General features: G+C 42.5%; 1 protein-coding gene across 1 annotated transcript in view; it reads left to right on the top strand.

Moving 5' to 3' along the window:
• MRC2 (mannose receptor C-type 2) overlaps window positions 1–17,145 on the top strand; it is a 531,676-nt gene that overhangs the window by 215,693 nt on the left and 298,838 nt on the right. Inside the window, 1 exon segment of the mRNA XM_086923828.1 lies at window positions 3,183–3,290. Within this exon segment, the coding sequence (XP_086779954.1) occupies window positions 3,183–3,290 (108 nt within the window).

The following is a 17,145-nucleotide window of genomic DNA, read 5'->3' as shown; positions in this document are numbered from 1 at the left end:
GCCCTCCGTTCCAGCACCTTCAAACGATCCATCACATCCGCCACCTGCGCCTTCACCGCTGCATGGCTCGGGGCTAATTCCTGAACCGTGATTTCCACGGACTTCACCCTGTCCATGAGCTTATCGTGGTCAGCTTTCAGGAGTCCCAAGCCTGTCGCCACCTGGGCTATGTCCTGCTGCAAGGCGTCCTTGGTGGTGGCGATGGCCTCCAGGATACGGTCCTGCATACGCTGCAGCGCCGACTGGTCTCGATCCGCTCCTTCCGTGGCTTCGGTGTCGGTCGCACCATCCCCCTTCCCTTTCGGCTTCCCCATCTGGGCTGGAAAGAGTGGTGGCCTCCAAAGCTGCTTCTGCTCCCGCTCCGCACGTCGCTGGGCCTCGCCCCTAGGAAGGTCCCCCCGTAACAGTAGTGGGAAAGGCCCGCCGCGTTCCACGCCTTGGGCACCACTCTATTCTCCGGGGCCAAGGCTGCCTCTCGGAATCAGGGTTTCCGACCGACCGCTAATCCGGCTGGCGCCAGTCGTGCTCAGAGATCCGGGGTCATTGTCACTGGGTTGTCGCCACGTTGTCGCCGCCACTATCAAGGGTTCCGGTCCCATCCACAGCCGGTGGCGCTCGAAAGGTCCACTCCAGCACCCCGAGAGAGGTCCGATGCAGCCGCCAACACCTCTTATCGGAGAAAAGTAGCAGCCCTTAAAGTGGCTCCGGGCCTGCGACTCCGTCGTCTCCGTGCCTCATGCCACCGCCGCCATCTTAGCTCGATAACTTCACGCCTGAGTCCGGCTTTCAGATTCAGATACCGGGCTGGGATCGGTCTCGAGTCGTCCGCCGTCGGCGCCGGACCCTCCCTGGCACCTTCCAGTATCGGATTATATCAGTTTCGTCGGGGTCCGACCAAATATTCAGGATATTTTTCAGGATCGGGCGCGGAGCACCGAGCTCACGCTGCCTACCTCCTCGGCATCCAAGCCACGCCCCATCGTATACCTCCTCATCACTGTCACAAAGTTAAAATTAGGAAATCCTTGGATCCTGGGTTGCTGAAAGGACATGTATTATCTCAAGGCTGCTGCCGTCAAGAATATCTTGTGAACTCCATATAACTAGAATATTGCAAATGAATACCTCTGTCATTGTTGCAACCACTGAACCAACAGTTGGCAGTCTTGTCATATTTTTCAGTTGTATTAGAAGGGCCCACCCTTGGGGCATCGATCATTTCCTTTTGGTATAAATATATTTGTATATATGTGTATATATATCTGTGTGTATGTGTATGTATATATATATATATATATATATATATATATATATGTGTGTGTGTGTACAAATCCAATCCTGGCGGCATCGAACAGTCAGGCACAGACTCCGTGAAGTAATGGCACAAAGGTTTATTGATTCAACAAAAGCTATATGTATATATATGTGTGTGTGTATTTATATATATATATATATGTGTGTAGATGTGTGTGTGTATATATATATTACCATTACATCGCACTACACTTACAACACAGTCATTACATCGCAACATCCTTTACAACGCATGTCACTACAACACAGGCATTACAACGCATACCATTACAATGCATGACACTACATCGCATGTCACTACAACGCTGGCATTACAACACATACCATTACAATGCATAGTACCCCTGCACTATCCAACACTTACCCTACTGTTGCACCCCCTGGAATTAGAATAGTAATGTTTACCCCTATACTATCCAATACTTACCTTAAATGCAATGTAATGATATGCGTTGTAATGGTATGCGTTGTAAAGATATAATGCAATGTAATGGAATGCATTGTAAATGTAGTTTCTAAAAATGCGATGCAGTGTCATGCGATGTAATGGAATGCATTGTAAAGGATGTTGCAATGTAAAAACTGCGTTGTAAAGGCATGCGTTGTATATTTATGCGTTGTAAAGTCATACATTCTCCATACATTGCAAGGGACTATTATGGAAAGGTCTGCATGGCTCACCTTCGAAAATGGTCGAAGAGTGATGGTAAAAGCATGCTTTTGATACTGTCCACTGTACTCGAAACAGGGGGTTGTCTCATCACTCCACAATCAGCCTGGCAATAAAATGACCTGCCACCACTTCAGAGACAGCCATGGTACTTTTGTTTAGAAGCCTTATCAGACACATTACTTAGTACAGTAAATTCATCAAACTATCTTTGAATTCATTCTTCACATCTCCGTTGCACCTTGGGATTGCTGATGGTTTGCAATTGTGACCCTGGGGGATTTTCGGCGGTGACGTTTCGCAGATGTGAAGTAAGTGGCAGTGGGAAGTCGCTTCTATATGTACTTTGGTGCTGTGGATGTCTTTCATGTTATGGGGCTTCAGTGAATGCCACCGGGCCTAGTGTATCTTATGGTGTGTGTGTGTGTGTGTGTGTGTGGGTGTGTGTGTGTGTGTGTGTGTGTGTAGTTCAAATGGTCTATTTAACATCTGTAAATTCAAGTCATAACTTAAGCATGTCCTACTCTACCTAGGGTTCTGAAGAGCTTATGAGTGGTATTAAATGCACTCGTACTTCCCAGCAATGTGTGTCACACACACAGCGAAAGGAAGAGAGGCTGCGCACTAGAGAGCTCTCTCAATTGGAGTTCTTGAATGATGTCTCATATGCAAGGGATATCCGGTTAAGAATGCTGAGTTTATAAACCAGGGTTGCTAATTAATTCTTTATTGATCTGGTTATTTAAGTACAAGTTTTTTGCATTGGATTCTGGGCTCATTACACCAACACATGGCCAGCCAAAAAATGGAAGTGACACCAATAAGGTGGGCCAGAGGTAAAAGCTTTCATTACATCTTCCCTTATATTCCTCCTTTGCCCTCACTGCCAAGTCTTCCTAACCTGGATGTTGGGCCATTCAGCACCCCATTGACAGTGGTCCCAAAGTCTTAAGGTGGAGCTTCAATCATAGCCATCTTTTGACCCCCGCCCCCACTACCACTCTAACTCACTCTTAACTCTAGCTCACTCTAACGGTATCCAATCACCATCTAACGCTAGAGCCATGCATCATCTTCACCTAATGGAAAAGCAAGTCTCTGCCCCTTGTCACTATTGTGATCTGCATTGCCATTGATGGGCCTGCTCTATCATCCTGATGTAATGTATTCTTTCTTTGTTTTTTTTGCTCCTACCTAGGAAGGGAGATGGAACGACAGCCCTTGCAATGCAAAACTCCCCTCCATGTGCAAAAAGCAGGGCCAGACCCAACAGGAGACCGAGGAGGGAGAACACGGTTGCCAAAAGGTTAGTCAACGACTCATTGTACATGAGCCACAGTCCCATGGTGGCAGAATGCCCAGTTTGTCATTGCACGAGTGGAACTTCCTGCACATAAGAACAATAAGTAGTTTACATTTTCAGCTTGAATACTAATTGCCTCCTTCAACTGCATCAGCAACTCCCTACAGACGCCTTAAAGAGCTTTACCTCCCGGCCTGGACATTGAACATCTTGACCTCTCTTCAGGCTCGCTGAGCATCTTCAACTTTTTACCGGGATCCTGAGCATCATTGCCTGCACCAATACTGAGCATCTTTACCTCCCTGCAGGGGCCCTGCGCATCATTATCTCCATGCAATAGCAGTGAGCATTGTTACTGCCATGCGGGGACACTGGATAGCTTTACCTCCCTGTAGAGGCACTGAGAATCTTTATCTCTGTGCAGGGGCGGTACTTATCTTTACCTCAATGCAAGGGGGAAGGGTATCTTTACCACTGTGTAGTTACGTAGATCATCCCTGCTCTACTCTACAGAGGCACAGATCATATCTAGCTACCCAAAGGGGCAATGGGTACCTTTGCCTCCTGGTAGTAGACTCTACAACACTCTTCCAGATGTGTGACATCCCGAATAGCTCCTATTTGCTAGAATATATGAAAAGCTACCTCAGTCTGCTTTAACAAAAGCCTAATGTTGGGATCAGCAGTCGCACATCAGACTGGATGAAGTTCTGGACTAATCTGCAACCACACTCCTATGTCATCTACGGATGTGCTACCTCTGCGTTTATGTAGATATTTCCCTAAATCTGAGTCTACCCTTCAAGTCCAGGGTGCAGTGCTATCCATGTGCAGGTATATCTAGCAATGTGCAGAGCTTTTATACTTCCTCAGACTTCAGCTCTATCCTTGAGCACCTCACTAGGTCTGAGTGCACTAGGACATTTAGGTAGGCCACACCACTAAACGGACCACTTCAATCCAAACATTTGTGCACTGTGGATCCATTTCAGTAGACATGATGCATATGATGTTTATGGGGGTGCGAGTGACACAGGAGGAAACGGAAGCAAAGCAAATAATAATAGGTACTACTTTGAGAACAGCTTGGTGTAACCAGTTAAATAAACAGCAATGGCAAGCCTTCTTTATCTTTCTGCCAGATGTTGCTGAAAGGGCTGTATTCCTTCCAGCTGTTGCACTGCTTTTGTTTCTTGGCTTAATTCTGCTGAATTTGGCAGCGAGCTGGGAAATAGAAGCTGCTCCGAGGGGCTTGCCTTTATCAAGCACTGGTAGTCTAATCTTACAATGGCTGCTTGCCAGACAGCAATCTCCCCACTCCTGCAATGAGATGGTCTTTCAGGAGGTGGGTCCATGGTAAAAGGTGACAGGATGGGAAAAAGCTTAGTAAATAATACAAAATGTTGACCTTTTGTTTGTGTGTGACTGAAAATATTTGTTTACATTTAGAATGTGCCAATAAGTTGCATGGTACTCATTGGTGCCTCTATCACTTCTTTCTGTACATTCTATGCAAGGCTGCAGCAGACATCTTTACCAGTTTCTCCATGCTCACTATCATGGTAGCTGTACACTCAGTCTAGCAAAGGAAGAGATCAGAGAGGTGGCAGTCAGGCAACCTAGAATGCACTTCACTGTGCCTCACTTGCAGAGCAGCGTGAAGGACAATAGTGGTATAGAACTGGTAGAGTTGGACTGACTTTAGTTGATAATTTCATGTATTCTTAAAGTGCACAAACACCAGAATTGCTTCTTTGCACATGGACCACTTCAAGGTTGATGAGAAAGCCTGGTAATAGACTAGAACCAACAGAAAAGGTAAGTGTTAAAGGCCTTCCAAAACAATCAGGGAAGTGCAGAGGAGTTGATAGAATCACCCTCCAAAGCAATATATCTAAACAAAGAGATTCTATCAATGTGTGGACATGTATTTTATTTCTTAGTTTTTCAGTGATGAAAAGATGGTGAAAGTACTCTCTCTTAGGGTGATAAAGATGAGAGCACAATGTGCTTTTTAAAATACCCCTCACACACTAAAAAAATCCAGTAGTGTCATGCTTCATCATTGGGGTCTTCCCGTCCCTCTACGGGGCGGGGCGTGCTACGACCTGACCGACTACGCGGGAGCACTAAAGTGGTGACAGGACTATGTGATGGTGCAAGGTGTCAGTGAAAGTGTAGGGACCTAACAATGTGTGTGAGTACAAAAATTAAAAATCCTCTGGCTAGTAGAAAAAAACAATTTATTAGCTTCTCTAGCTGGGGACATTAAGAAGGGGGTTTTGGGGTTGAGCCGATCGCTACAACCTGGTCTACATGTTTCGTAGGCAGTCCCCTACTGCCTACTCATCAGGACCTTCTACTGGTCCCTACGGGAATAAGCTCAGTTGCTAAGTATTGTCAGCCTGTCTTCCTAAAAACTAACAGTAAAATTCCACTGCTAGTTTTATGCTTCAGGGCATGAGCTGGCCCCCTAGGAAGCAAAAATTGTCAAAAATAGGTGACCCAAATATGGTCCCTGTAAAGAAAAAGGGAAAAAAAGGACACAGATATTTACATTTATAGCTGTGAATTATGCGCTTTCATTCTTGTTTGCGCCACAATTTCACTCATCAAATCCATTCACCCATTATACAGAGAATGACTTTTGAACTTTTATGGACAGAGTGATGGTTCAATCTGCCATCCCCTGGCTGTACGTAGGTGATACCTAACAGTGGACAAAAAACACACAGATGTTCATAGTAGGAACTGTGGTTTGTCACTGCGCTTACATAATTATCTGCGCCACAATTCTTCATTTCAAATTTCATTAGACCATTGCCTAAAGCCCTAATACAAGACTTTATGGACAGAGTGATGATTCAATCTTCCATCCCCTGCCTGTCCGAGTAAATTCCCGAACTTGTACGCGCCCACTGTAATTTGGGCTGGTTCTATCTCCACACACACACATCAAAGCGACTCAATGCATACAACAACATTTCACAGGATTAAAAAAGAAGAAGAGGAACCCGATCTTTCATATTAGTCATAAGGTTGCGGTCAATGAGACAAAAAAACAAACAATGAAAGTCCCCACAGACCAGGGCGTACCCCTGCGTTAGAATGGTAACTATACATACTGTTGTGGCAAGTACGTGGTGCCCCATGAGCTGACAATCGGTAGGATTTCACCGCGGCGCTCTGCAAGAAAGAGAGCCACGCCCTTAGCGTTTTGGTCGAACTGCTTGGGAAGTGGAAAAAAGTGTCTCAAAACCCACTCGTTTTGAGACCTGGGGTAAGGGTCTATAACTTACTTTGTCCGCATAATCACTAAGTCTTACTTCTACCGATCCTGCCGCTCTGCTGAATGCTCGCGTGTTAGGAGCACTGGATCATTTAAGCGTCAATGCGCGCTGGTGCCGGGTGTGTCTAAACACTAGCGCGCTAACCCAAAATGGCTACCCGTGATGGGACATTGGAGGGTCAAAATGCGGAAGTCTCCCTTCTATGTCTATCGTTACCCACGATGAAGTTAATTTGATAGCTGTTCATGAATTATGGCAGGGAATTTCGTAATTATACTGCACATGACAATCTTAATGCAGGACAGATCACTATTCATAAATAATGACAGAGGAAATTATTCAACTAAAAAATAAAGCGGAAATCATAATATTATAAAAGGGTCACTAGTGGTGGACCTAGATTGGGAGGTATTGAAGTTCTGGAAACATGTATGAAGAGTAATAAAATTTAGCTTCGTGTTTTTACGCAGTTCTCTACCTTGAGTTATTAAAGGTGTAAAAATTAATTAAACAGCGAAATTCGCTGTGGAATATCTTTATGAAAATCATAATTGTTAGGTGGGTTGACAGTTGACCCCTGTGCTAAGGTTAAGCACAGTAGTCATACACCCCTAGTACTGTATTCCAAAGGGGGTGGGTTCCACATACCAGTAGAGGACCTCTGTTATTATCTTTGCCACGGTTGGGGGTGCCTTAGAGAGTGGGGGTTCTTTAGAGGTACGGGGGTTCTATAACTGACCCCACGGAATTTCATCGTTCAACCCATTTTTGTTGGACTGGACACGAAAAACCCATCTCTGTTCTTTTTCAAGGAGATGTCTTTCGTTGTCAATCTGTTCAATTACAGTCCACAGTATGTCTTCAGGTTTGTGACCACTTACCAGGAAGTGGTTTGTTAATTTGGTACTGGATTTTTTGCACTTGATTGTGCTTTTATGTTCACCTATTCTTAACTTCACTGCCCTGCTCGTCATGCCAATGTATTCAAGTTTGCAGGGGCATGTGATAAGGTACACAACATTGGAACTGTTGCAATTGCTGAATGTTCTTTGTTCCCATGTAGTCCCGTTGTTGAAGGTCAATTTCTTGCTTTTCCTGGTCAGGCAGCATACCTTGCATCCACCGCAGGGGTAGTGCCCTTGTACAAAGTTAGGATTACCAGTGTTGTTCACCCTGTTGGCCTTTGGCCTAGTGTGGACCAAAATATCCCTGACACTCTGTGCTCTTTTGTGCGAGAACATTGGTTTTGGAATTTCCAGGCCCCCGCTGTTAAGGATCTTCCAGTTTTTGTTAATTATTTTGCTCACCTGGTCAGAGTTGGTGTTATACGTGGTCACACATATGGGTCTCTGCTCTTCCACTTTTTTGACTTTCTCCTCCAGGAGGCTTTCTCTGCAATTGTTCCTTGCTCTCTTATAGGCTTGATCAATGATCCTTGATGGATAGTTCCTCATTTTCAATTTTTTCTTTAGCTCTTCTGACTGAGTTTTGAAATTGGCAACTTCCGTACAGTTCCTGCGAAGTCGCAAGAACTGGCCGTAGGGGAGGTTATCCCTCAGGTGTCTCGGGTGAAAGCTCTGATACATCAAGAGACAGTTCTTGGAAGTACTCTTAAAGTGAGTTGTTGTCATCAATCTGCCATTCTTGGGGAAGATGTTCAAATCCAAGAATACCAGGTTGGTTTTTGTTGTGACACTGGTGAATTTGAGGAATTCATCCTGATAGTTGAGCCATGTCAGGAACTGTTGGGCACTCTTATCATCGCCATCCCAGATGATAAGGATGTCGTCAATGTACCTCTTCCAGGTCAGAATCCTTGGCCGGAAAGGGTTAATGTTGTTGGTAATCCTAACTTTGTACAAGGGCACTACCCCTGCGGTGGATGCAAGGTATGCTGCCTGACCAGGAAAAGCAAGAAATTGACCTTCAACAACGGGACTACATGGGAACAAAGAACATTCAGCAATTGCAACAGTTCCAATGTTGTGTACCTTATCACATGCCCCTGCAAACTTGAATACATTGGCATGACGAGCAGGGCAGTGAAGTTAAGAATAGGTGAACATAAAAGCACAATCAAGTGCAAAAAATCCAGTACCAAATTAACAAACCACTTCCTGGTAAGTGGTCACAAACCTGAAGACATACTGTGGACTGTAATTGAACAGATTGACAACGAAAGACATCTCCTTGAAAAAGAACAGAGATGGGTTTTTCGTGTCCAGTCCAACAAAAATGGGTTGAACGATGAAATTCCGTGGGGTCAGTTATAGAACCCCCGTACCTCTAAAGAACCCCCACTCTCTAAGGCACCCCCAACCGTGGCAAAGATAATAACAGAGGTCCTCTACTGGTATGTGGAACCCACCCCCTTTGGAATACAGTACTAGGGGTGTATGACTACTGTGCTTAACCTTAGCACAGGGGTCAACTGTCAACCCACCTAACAATTATGATTTTCATAAAGATATTCCACAGCGAATTTCGCTGTTTAATTAATTTTTACACCTTTAATAACTCAAGGTAGAGAACTGCGTAAAAACACGAAGCTAAATTTTATTACTCTTCATACATGTTTCCAGAACTTCAATACCTCCCAATCTAGGTCCACCACTAGTGACCCTTTTATAATATTATGATTTCCGCTTTATTTTTTAGTTGAATAATTTCCTCTGTCATTATTTATGAATAGTGATCTGTCCTGCATTAAGATTGTCATGTGCAGTATAATTACGAAATTCCCTGCCATAATTCATGAACAGCTATCAAATTAACTTCATCGTGGGTAACGATAGACATAGAAGGGAGACTTCCGCATTTTGACCCTCCAATGTCCCATCACGGGTAGCCATTTTGGGTTAGCGCGCTAGTGTTTAGACACACCCGGCACCAGCGCGCATTGACGCTTAAATGATCCAGTGCTCCTAACACGCGAGCATTCAGCAGAGCGGCAGGATCGGTAGAAGTAAGACTTAGTGATTATGCGGACAAAGTAAGTTATAGACCCTTACCCCAGGTCTCAAAACGAGTGGGTTTTGAGACACTTTTTTCCACTTCCCAAGCAGTTCGACCAAAACGCTAAGGGCGTGGCTCTCTTTCTTGCAGAGCGCCGCGGTGAAATCCTACCGATTGTCAGCTCATGGGGCACCACGTACTTGCCACAACAGTATGTATAGTTACCATTCTAACGCAGGGGTACGCCCTGGTCTGTGGGGACTTTCATTGTTTGTTTTTTTGTCTCATTGACCGCAACCTTATGACTAATATGAAAGATCGGGTTCCTCTTCTTTTTTAATCCTGTGAAATGTTGTTGTATGCATTGAGTCGCTTTGATGTGTGTGTGTGGAGATAGAACCAGCCCAAATTACAGTGGGCGCGTACAAGTTCGGGAATTTACTCGGACAGGCAGGGGATGGAAGATTGAATCATCACTCTGTCCATAAAGTCTTGTATTAGGGCTTTAGGCAATGGTCTAATGAAATTTGAAATGAAGAATTGTGGCGCAGATAATTATGTAAGCGCAGTGACAAACCACAGTTCCTACTATGAACATCTGTGTGTTTTTTGTCCACTGTTAGGTATCACCTACGTACAGCCAGGGGATGGCAGATTGAACCATCACTCTGTCCATAAAAGTTCAAAAGTCATTCTCTGTATAATGGGTGAATGGATTTGATGAGTGAAATTGTGGCGCAAACAAGAATGAAAGCGCATAATTCACAGCTATAAATGTAAATATCTGTGTCCTTTTTTTCCCTTTTTCTTTACAGGGACCATATTTGGGTCACCTATTTTTGACAATTTTTGCTTCCTAGGGGGCCAGCTCATGCCCTGAAGCATAAAACTAGCAGTGGAATTTTACTGTTAGTTTTTAGGAAGACAGGCTGACAATACTTAGCAACTGAGCTTATTCCCGTAGGGACCAGTAGAAGGTCCTGATGAGTAGGCAGTAGGGGACTGCCTACGAAACATGTAGACCAGGTTGTAGCGATCGGCTCAACCCCAAAACCCCCTTCTTAATGTCCCCAGCTAGAGAAGCTAATAAATTGTTTTTTTCTACTAGCCAGAGGATTTTTAATTTTTGTACTCACACACATTGTTAGGTCCCTACACTTTCACTGACACCTTGCACCATCACATAGTCCTGTCACCACTTTAGTGCTCCCGCGTAGTCGGTCAGGTCGTAGCACGCCCCGCCCCGTAGAGGGACGGGAAGACCCCAATGATGAAGCATGACACTACTGGATTTTTTTAGTGTGTGAGGGGTATTTTAAAAAGCACATTGTGCTCTCATCTTTATCACCCTAAGAGAGAGTACTTTCACCATCTTTTCATCACTGAAAAACTAAGAAATAAAATACATGTCCACACATTGATAGAATCTCTTTGTTTAGATATAAGTGTTAAAGGCCTTCCTGAAAATAATATCGTTTTCAATACTGGATGAACAAGCCAGGAGCTCATTCCAGGTCCATGGAATTTGCTTGCGTGCCCACCAAATTCTTCAATCTTAATATGTAGGAGGTGAAAAAAGAAACATTTTTAAGGTGGAAGGATCTTCAGGGTCTGTGAGAAGTGAGATGCTCAGAGCCACATAGATCAAGAGACACATAGATCAAGAGCCATAGAATGATTTATGCACCATTCAGAGCCCTTTTAACTCTGCTCGATCCCCAGCCAGTGCATGTCTCGGTGAGCAGTGGAAACGTGATCTGTCTTCATAGACTTGTGACAGTCCTCACTGCAAAATTCTGCAAATCTGTCTGTGCATAAGGCAGCAGAATAAGGTCCTGGCTGACAGAGTACCCAAGCCTGAAGAGCATCAGGAGACCAAAATATTATCCAAGTAAGCCATCTCAGTGCTAGTTTGGAGTATGGCCTGAAATGCATCTCCATGTGGGGAGTTGGGAAAAAGTAGCTCTTCACAAGGGTTATGAAGCTTTTGTATCCCAGAGCACATTTTAAAAATAATGCTGAAAGATTGTTATTCCTGAAGGAAATAAAGGAGTATCTAAACAGCAGTGCAGAATGTCCGTGCAGTATTGGTGCTACAGTAGCACGGTTCCGTGCACTGTGGATCGATATATCTCTGTAGATCTATTCAAATGATAAAATCACAATACTAATCAATAGATGTCTATCAGAGCGGTTCAGTACATGCTCTTGAGTGCACACACTTTTTTAAACATAAACCTCTCAGATTTAGATACAAGTAAACTGTCACCCACTCATCTACGTCGGGTTTCATTCATTTTTTTCAAACCTCTTAAATTTCCTAATTTGCCACCAATAAGCCTCTCTTTGCCCATAAATGTTTGGCTGTCAGAAGGTCATTAACTTTGCCAAATTTAGGAAATAAAATTATTTATCAAGTCTCTTTAGAACAACCCCCCTGACTAAATGCATGCTTTCCAATATATTATTTCCGAAATTTCCAATCATTCTGCAAACAGAGAGCATTTGTTTAATTTCCCACGTGCCAGCAGTCATCACTCTACATACGCTCCATTCGATGCTTCCTCACTAGAATCCAAAGGAGGGCCACCATAATTCTTTGTTAAATCAGAAGTTTTAGATTAACATTCTAATATCAGTAACGGCTACAATATTGCCTTGTTCAGTAATATTGCTTCTCCAACTAATCAAGACACAACTCCACCAACCAACTTAAATGTAACTAATCAACATTTTCAAAGGCCCACGGAATCAGTTTCTTAACAGTAGCTTCAGACAAAAATGTGCTCTTTAACTCTCTAAAAAGCCCTCGACATTTTTGAAGCCCATATGGTACCATTTCTACTAATGTGGCACACTGTTGCTTCAGCAGTGTACATCTTTCTATCACATTTAAATCAATGTCTTCTGCCTATTCTCGATAGCCAGAGTTCCCAGCACTACCACAACTTACAGTTCTCCTGATCAATATATTCAAATTCTAATATAAAGTTCCCCTGCCTTCCCCTCCTGAACCACTGTGCTGATGTGACTCCATTTTGACTGCTCGGACACCAGACTTTAATGGCATATTCTGCCCCCCAAACCTCACATAGCTCATACAATGCATTCAAACCTGCCAAACGCAAACATTCCTGTGAATGCCAGAGATCCCACACACCGCTTTATTCAAAGATATTCAATCGGACGTGATGCCTTATGGCTCTTTCATAATGGTGCAACCTGGGTGTAACTCATCTAGAAAACCTTGTTGCATGACACCCACACTAACCTGGGCATCTACAGCGCATATATAAGGCAATCACTTAGGTCATTTGTCTATTTTATATAGAAAGGAATCCTCATAATGCAAAGACACACTCACCTGAAACCCAGGGGGCATTTCACACGACTTGCCCTTGAAAGGTTAAGTAACAGAGTCCAAGCCAGCAACATCCCAGGTTTCAGGTCAGTGTGGTAGAACATAGCATTTTATTTCATTTCATAATCCTTATTTTGGTACATTAGTACTATAAAAGATACATAAAAACATGTATTCATGCATAAAAACATGGATTGACGTTATTACAAAATACCAAGTAAAGTGCAGTCCAATGATTGTTAGAAGAAAACAATTGTGGGGGTGTCTATCCTTACATTTAAAACCTTGTATAAATAGTTAAAAAGGCATTTGTAATGAATAAAAAAGACATGTAACATTCGGAATTGAGTCCATGATTATTCTAAATGATCCGACAGTAATGGTAATCAAGATATTTTATATGTATACATTTTGAATTCTTTAATAATACAATTAGCAATGTCATTTCATAGTGCAGCTCTTGCATCTTAAACAAACATTTCTCTAAAATTTCAGGCCCGCTGTTGCTCTTATAAAATGTATTGCTAGCAAAAACCTACTAATACCAAAGATAATAACCTGACTAGTATCGGTCTTTAAAATCCTTTCCGCCTCTATATTTAAACAGAGCGGTCTAATCCATCTTTTTCTAGGTACCGCATAAGCCGAACAAAAGAACAGAATATGCAAATCATCTTCTTTGGCTTTGCCTGAGCATAAAGTGCATAAATCATTACAGTCATTTGACCACCTTGCTACACTTGTATTTATCATCAAAACTCCGTATCTATATTTCATATATAGTGTTTTAGCAAGTGGTGGATATACTTCATCTAAAAAGCATTCAAAGCAAGCACTATCTTTGAACATAAGGTACTTGCTTGTTAAAGATCCATTCACTATTTTACATGACCTACTATGTTCCATTTATGCCCAGAACACCTTTTTCGAATTTTTAGTTAGTGTTAACAGATCATCCCAAAAGTGTGATAGACCGTTCTTTTTTAACCAATTACAAACATGTTTGAGCCATATGATACTATTGTTGTTATCCCATTCCATTATTTCTTTTATACCATTCTTATAATCTAACAGCTCGGGTGTCGACCAAAGTCTAACCCAAAGCATCAATGGTCTCAAAATCGCATGGTGATCAGTACGTTTCATATTCAGATCAAGAATAATTGGTATTAGTGGCGTACGCACAGGTAGTCTTAGTAGAGCTCTATAAAATGTTTTTTCACCAACCTCAAAAACCTTTTTGCACGAGGGTCGCCATAGTTCAGCTCCATATAATGCTGCAGATTGGCTTTGAACTTGAATACCTCTAGTGCTGGCGAAACAGCTTTGCTAAGAATATTTCCATGTCTTTTCATAATGGGTAACATGTTTTGCGTTGGTGTCATTTTGCTTTTTTCTATTTGGGTTTTCCATGATAGTTTGGAATCCAGGGAAACACCCAGATAGCAAAAATTCAGAACATGTTGCAATTTTTGTCCATTTAAAATCACATTTTCCCTACATGTTTTGTGAGGATTTATGGCCATATATTTCGTCTTATTAGTATTGATCTCAAGGCCTTTTTTGCTACAGTATGTTTGAAATGTATTTAGTAGGCATTGTAGACCCTTGGGCATTTGGGATATAAGTATAGTACTGTCAGCGAAAAGGACGGCTGGTATCCTTTCTCCCCATAATTTTGGTGCATCGTTTTTAAAGCCCTCCAAAAAAGATGGGATATCGTTGACGAATAGCGAGAATAACGTAGGTGCCAACACGCAGCCTTGACAAACCCCCCTCTTTATGGGGATTTGACTTGTTAGTCGCCTTCCGGGCCCCACCTAACCGTAGTATAATTATTTTCATGCAACCTCATAATCTGGTCTAAAAGGTTGGCTGGAAGCCCTTGGCAGCTGAGTGTCTTCCATAACAAATTTCGGGGGATGAGATCAAACGCAGCCCTAAGGACTACAAAGGCCACTTATAAATGACCCTTTCTTATGTTTACATACTTCCAACACAAGCAACAGAACCGAAAGACCTGATCTATAGTGTTTATTTTCGCTCTAAACCCTGCCTGGAACTTTGAAAGAACTGCTTTTTCCTCAATCCAAATGTTTATACGGTTTAAAACATCCCTTGCATAAATCTTTTGTAAAATGTCAATTAAACTGATTAGGCGATAGTTTGCGGGATCACTCGTATCGCCCTTTTTAAAATTTTTAATGATTTCCGCCCCCTCCATGTCTCCGGGAAATCTGCACCTGCAGCTACAGCATTACATAAACAGTTAATATAGGGGCCCCAGACACTAATTTCATGTTTATATAAGTCCCCCGGAATTTTGTCTTGTCCGGGTGCTTTCCCATTTTTAACTAAATTAATAGCCAATATTGTTTCCTGTAGATCAAAGTCTAATTTGACTTCGCTTGGACTTAGTAATAACTCATCCCTAGAAAGGGTCCTATCATTCTCAGGTGCTCCATACAACTTAGTAAAATGCTCAATTCAGGTAGTCTCGTCAAGGTAAACATCCCTAGTTCCTTTTTCTTTTTTATTTCCTTTAGCCACAAGTCTCCAAAATGACATTTGGTCATTATTCTTAGCAGCAGTAAGCAGATCGGACCAAATCTCTTCATCCCATGATGCTTTAGCCTTCTCTTGTACTCTCCTGTATTTTAATCTAGCTTCTTTGACTATCGGCATATTGTTGTTTTTTATTGCTTGAACTAATTCAGCCTTAGCAATACGACAATCCTTATCATACCAGGATTTCCCTGCAAGCTGGTGATTTCCATCTCTACCGGTCTTTTTTGGTATTTTTGTTACCAGCGGGATGAGTGCTTTATAAAACCCCTTATGTAAATCTAGGATTGTATTTCCTTCCACTAATGTGGTCGTATATCTACAGAAAGTATTGGCAAATGTATTGTAAACACTTGCCAGCACTTCACCATGCTCCAGCATATGTGCCCATTTAACTGAGCGGCGATTATTGCTAAGTATGATATCATCTAAACTTACATTGGCTGTGCTGTTGCTCTCGGTTAAGCTAGGCAACAATCTATTATTAAAAACCAACTCGAGCACATACTTCTACAAAATGTTGGGGCCTTTGGTACGTCTGATGGTAAACGTCCATGGCATGCTCTCAAGCCATGCCCAACCGTCAATCTCATAATTTGGAGCGCTAGCACGGTGCACGGAACCATCTTACTATTGTACATTATAGGAATCTTATTAGTGCTGTCTTCATCTTCTAAGATGTTTCCAAGCCCTGTAATAGGTTCATAATTACAATTAAAGTCACCACCTATTGCTATACTTATCCTTTTATCTAGTGAATTTAAAATGGAATCCATTTGTTCTATTATCGATGACTCCTTAAAAGCTGGGCTAGGTCTATTATAGTTGTTGTATAGGTGTAGCACCCTTCTGTCCTTGGTTACTATTTTTATTCCAAGTATATCTAGTGAGTCAGTACATAATTGCGTGACTCTAATATCAAGGGTCACTTTTACCTATATTACAAGGCCACCCGAGGGCCTTCCTCTTACAGATGGGGCTGCAGCTACATAAAAAGTTTTATACCCTACTCTGTGTGGAACCTTTATTGCCCAAGTCTCCTGTAGGAGACAAATATCACTTGTTTCAATGTAATCATTCCACTCAGGATCGCTAGCATTCCTTCCAAGACCCGCTATGTTCCATGAAATCATTTTTAGTTCTGCCAGATCCTTAGAACTTGCGACTCTCATTGGCCCATCTATTAACATATTGTCTGCATTATTGCCCCCCCCCCCCCGGCCTGTATGCTTTCACAAATTTCACTTGCTATTGGAATTATTAGTACATTTCCGCTCACACCTCGCTCTTCCTTTACTTCGATTTTTCCTACGTGATCACTAATTAATGCCTTATTTTTCCCCCCTAATTTCTTCTCTGCAAATGCTACCTGAGTTTCATTTGCTGTGACATTTGACGATTGCAGTCAATCAACAGCCTCCAGGGATGTTAACTCTTGGAAGCTATTGAAAGTCTCAGGAAATAAAACGTGCAATGATTGTGATTTGTTCCTGTTTCACCAGGTTTATAAAAATAACCCAATGGTAGGGCATAAATACTAGTACTCTGTGTTGATATCTCCTCATATGCTCTCAGCAAGTTACGAACTATGTGAGGGCGCTTAAAGTTTACGACAATACAATCTCCTTGTATGACCTTTGGAGAATCCCCCAACCACCCTACCCTGCACACCATTAGGATTTCATTC

This window comes from Lissotriton vulgaris, chromosome 5 (genome assembly GCF_964263255.1).
Source record: "Lissotriton vulgaris chromosome 5, aLisVul1.2, whole genome shotgun sequence".
NCBI lineage: Eukaryota > Metazoa > Chordata > Amphibia > Caudata > Salamandridae > Lissotriton > Lissotriton vulgaris.
Note: the sequence above shows the minus strand (reverse complement) of the source record. Positions and strands in the feature narration are given on the sequence as shown.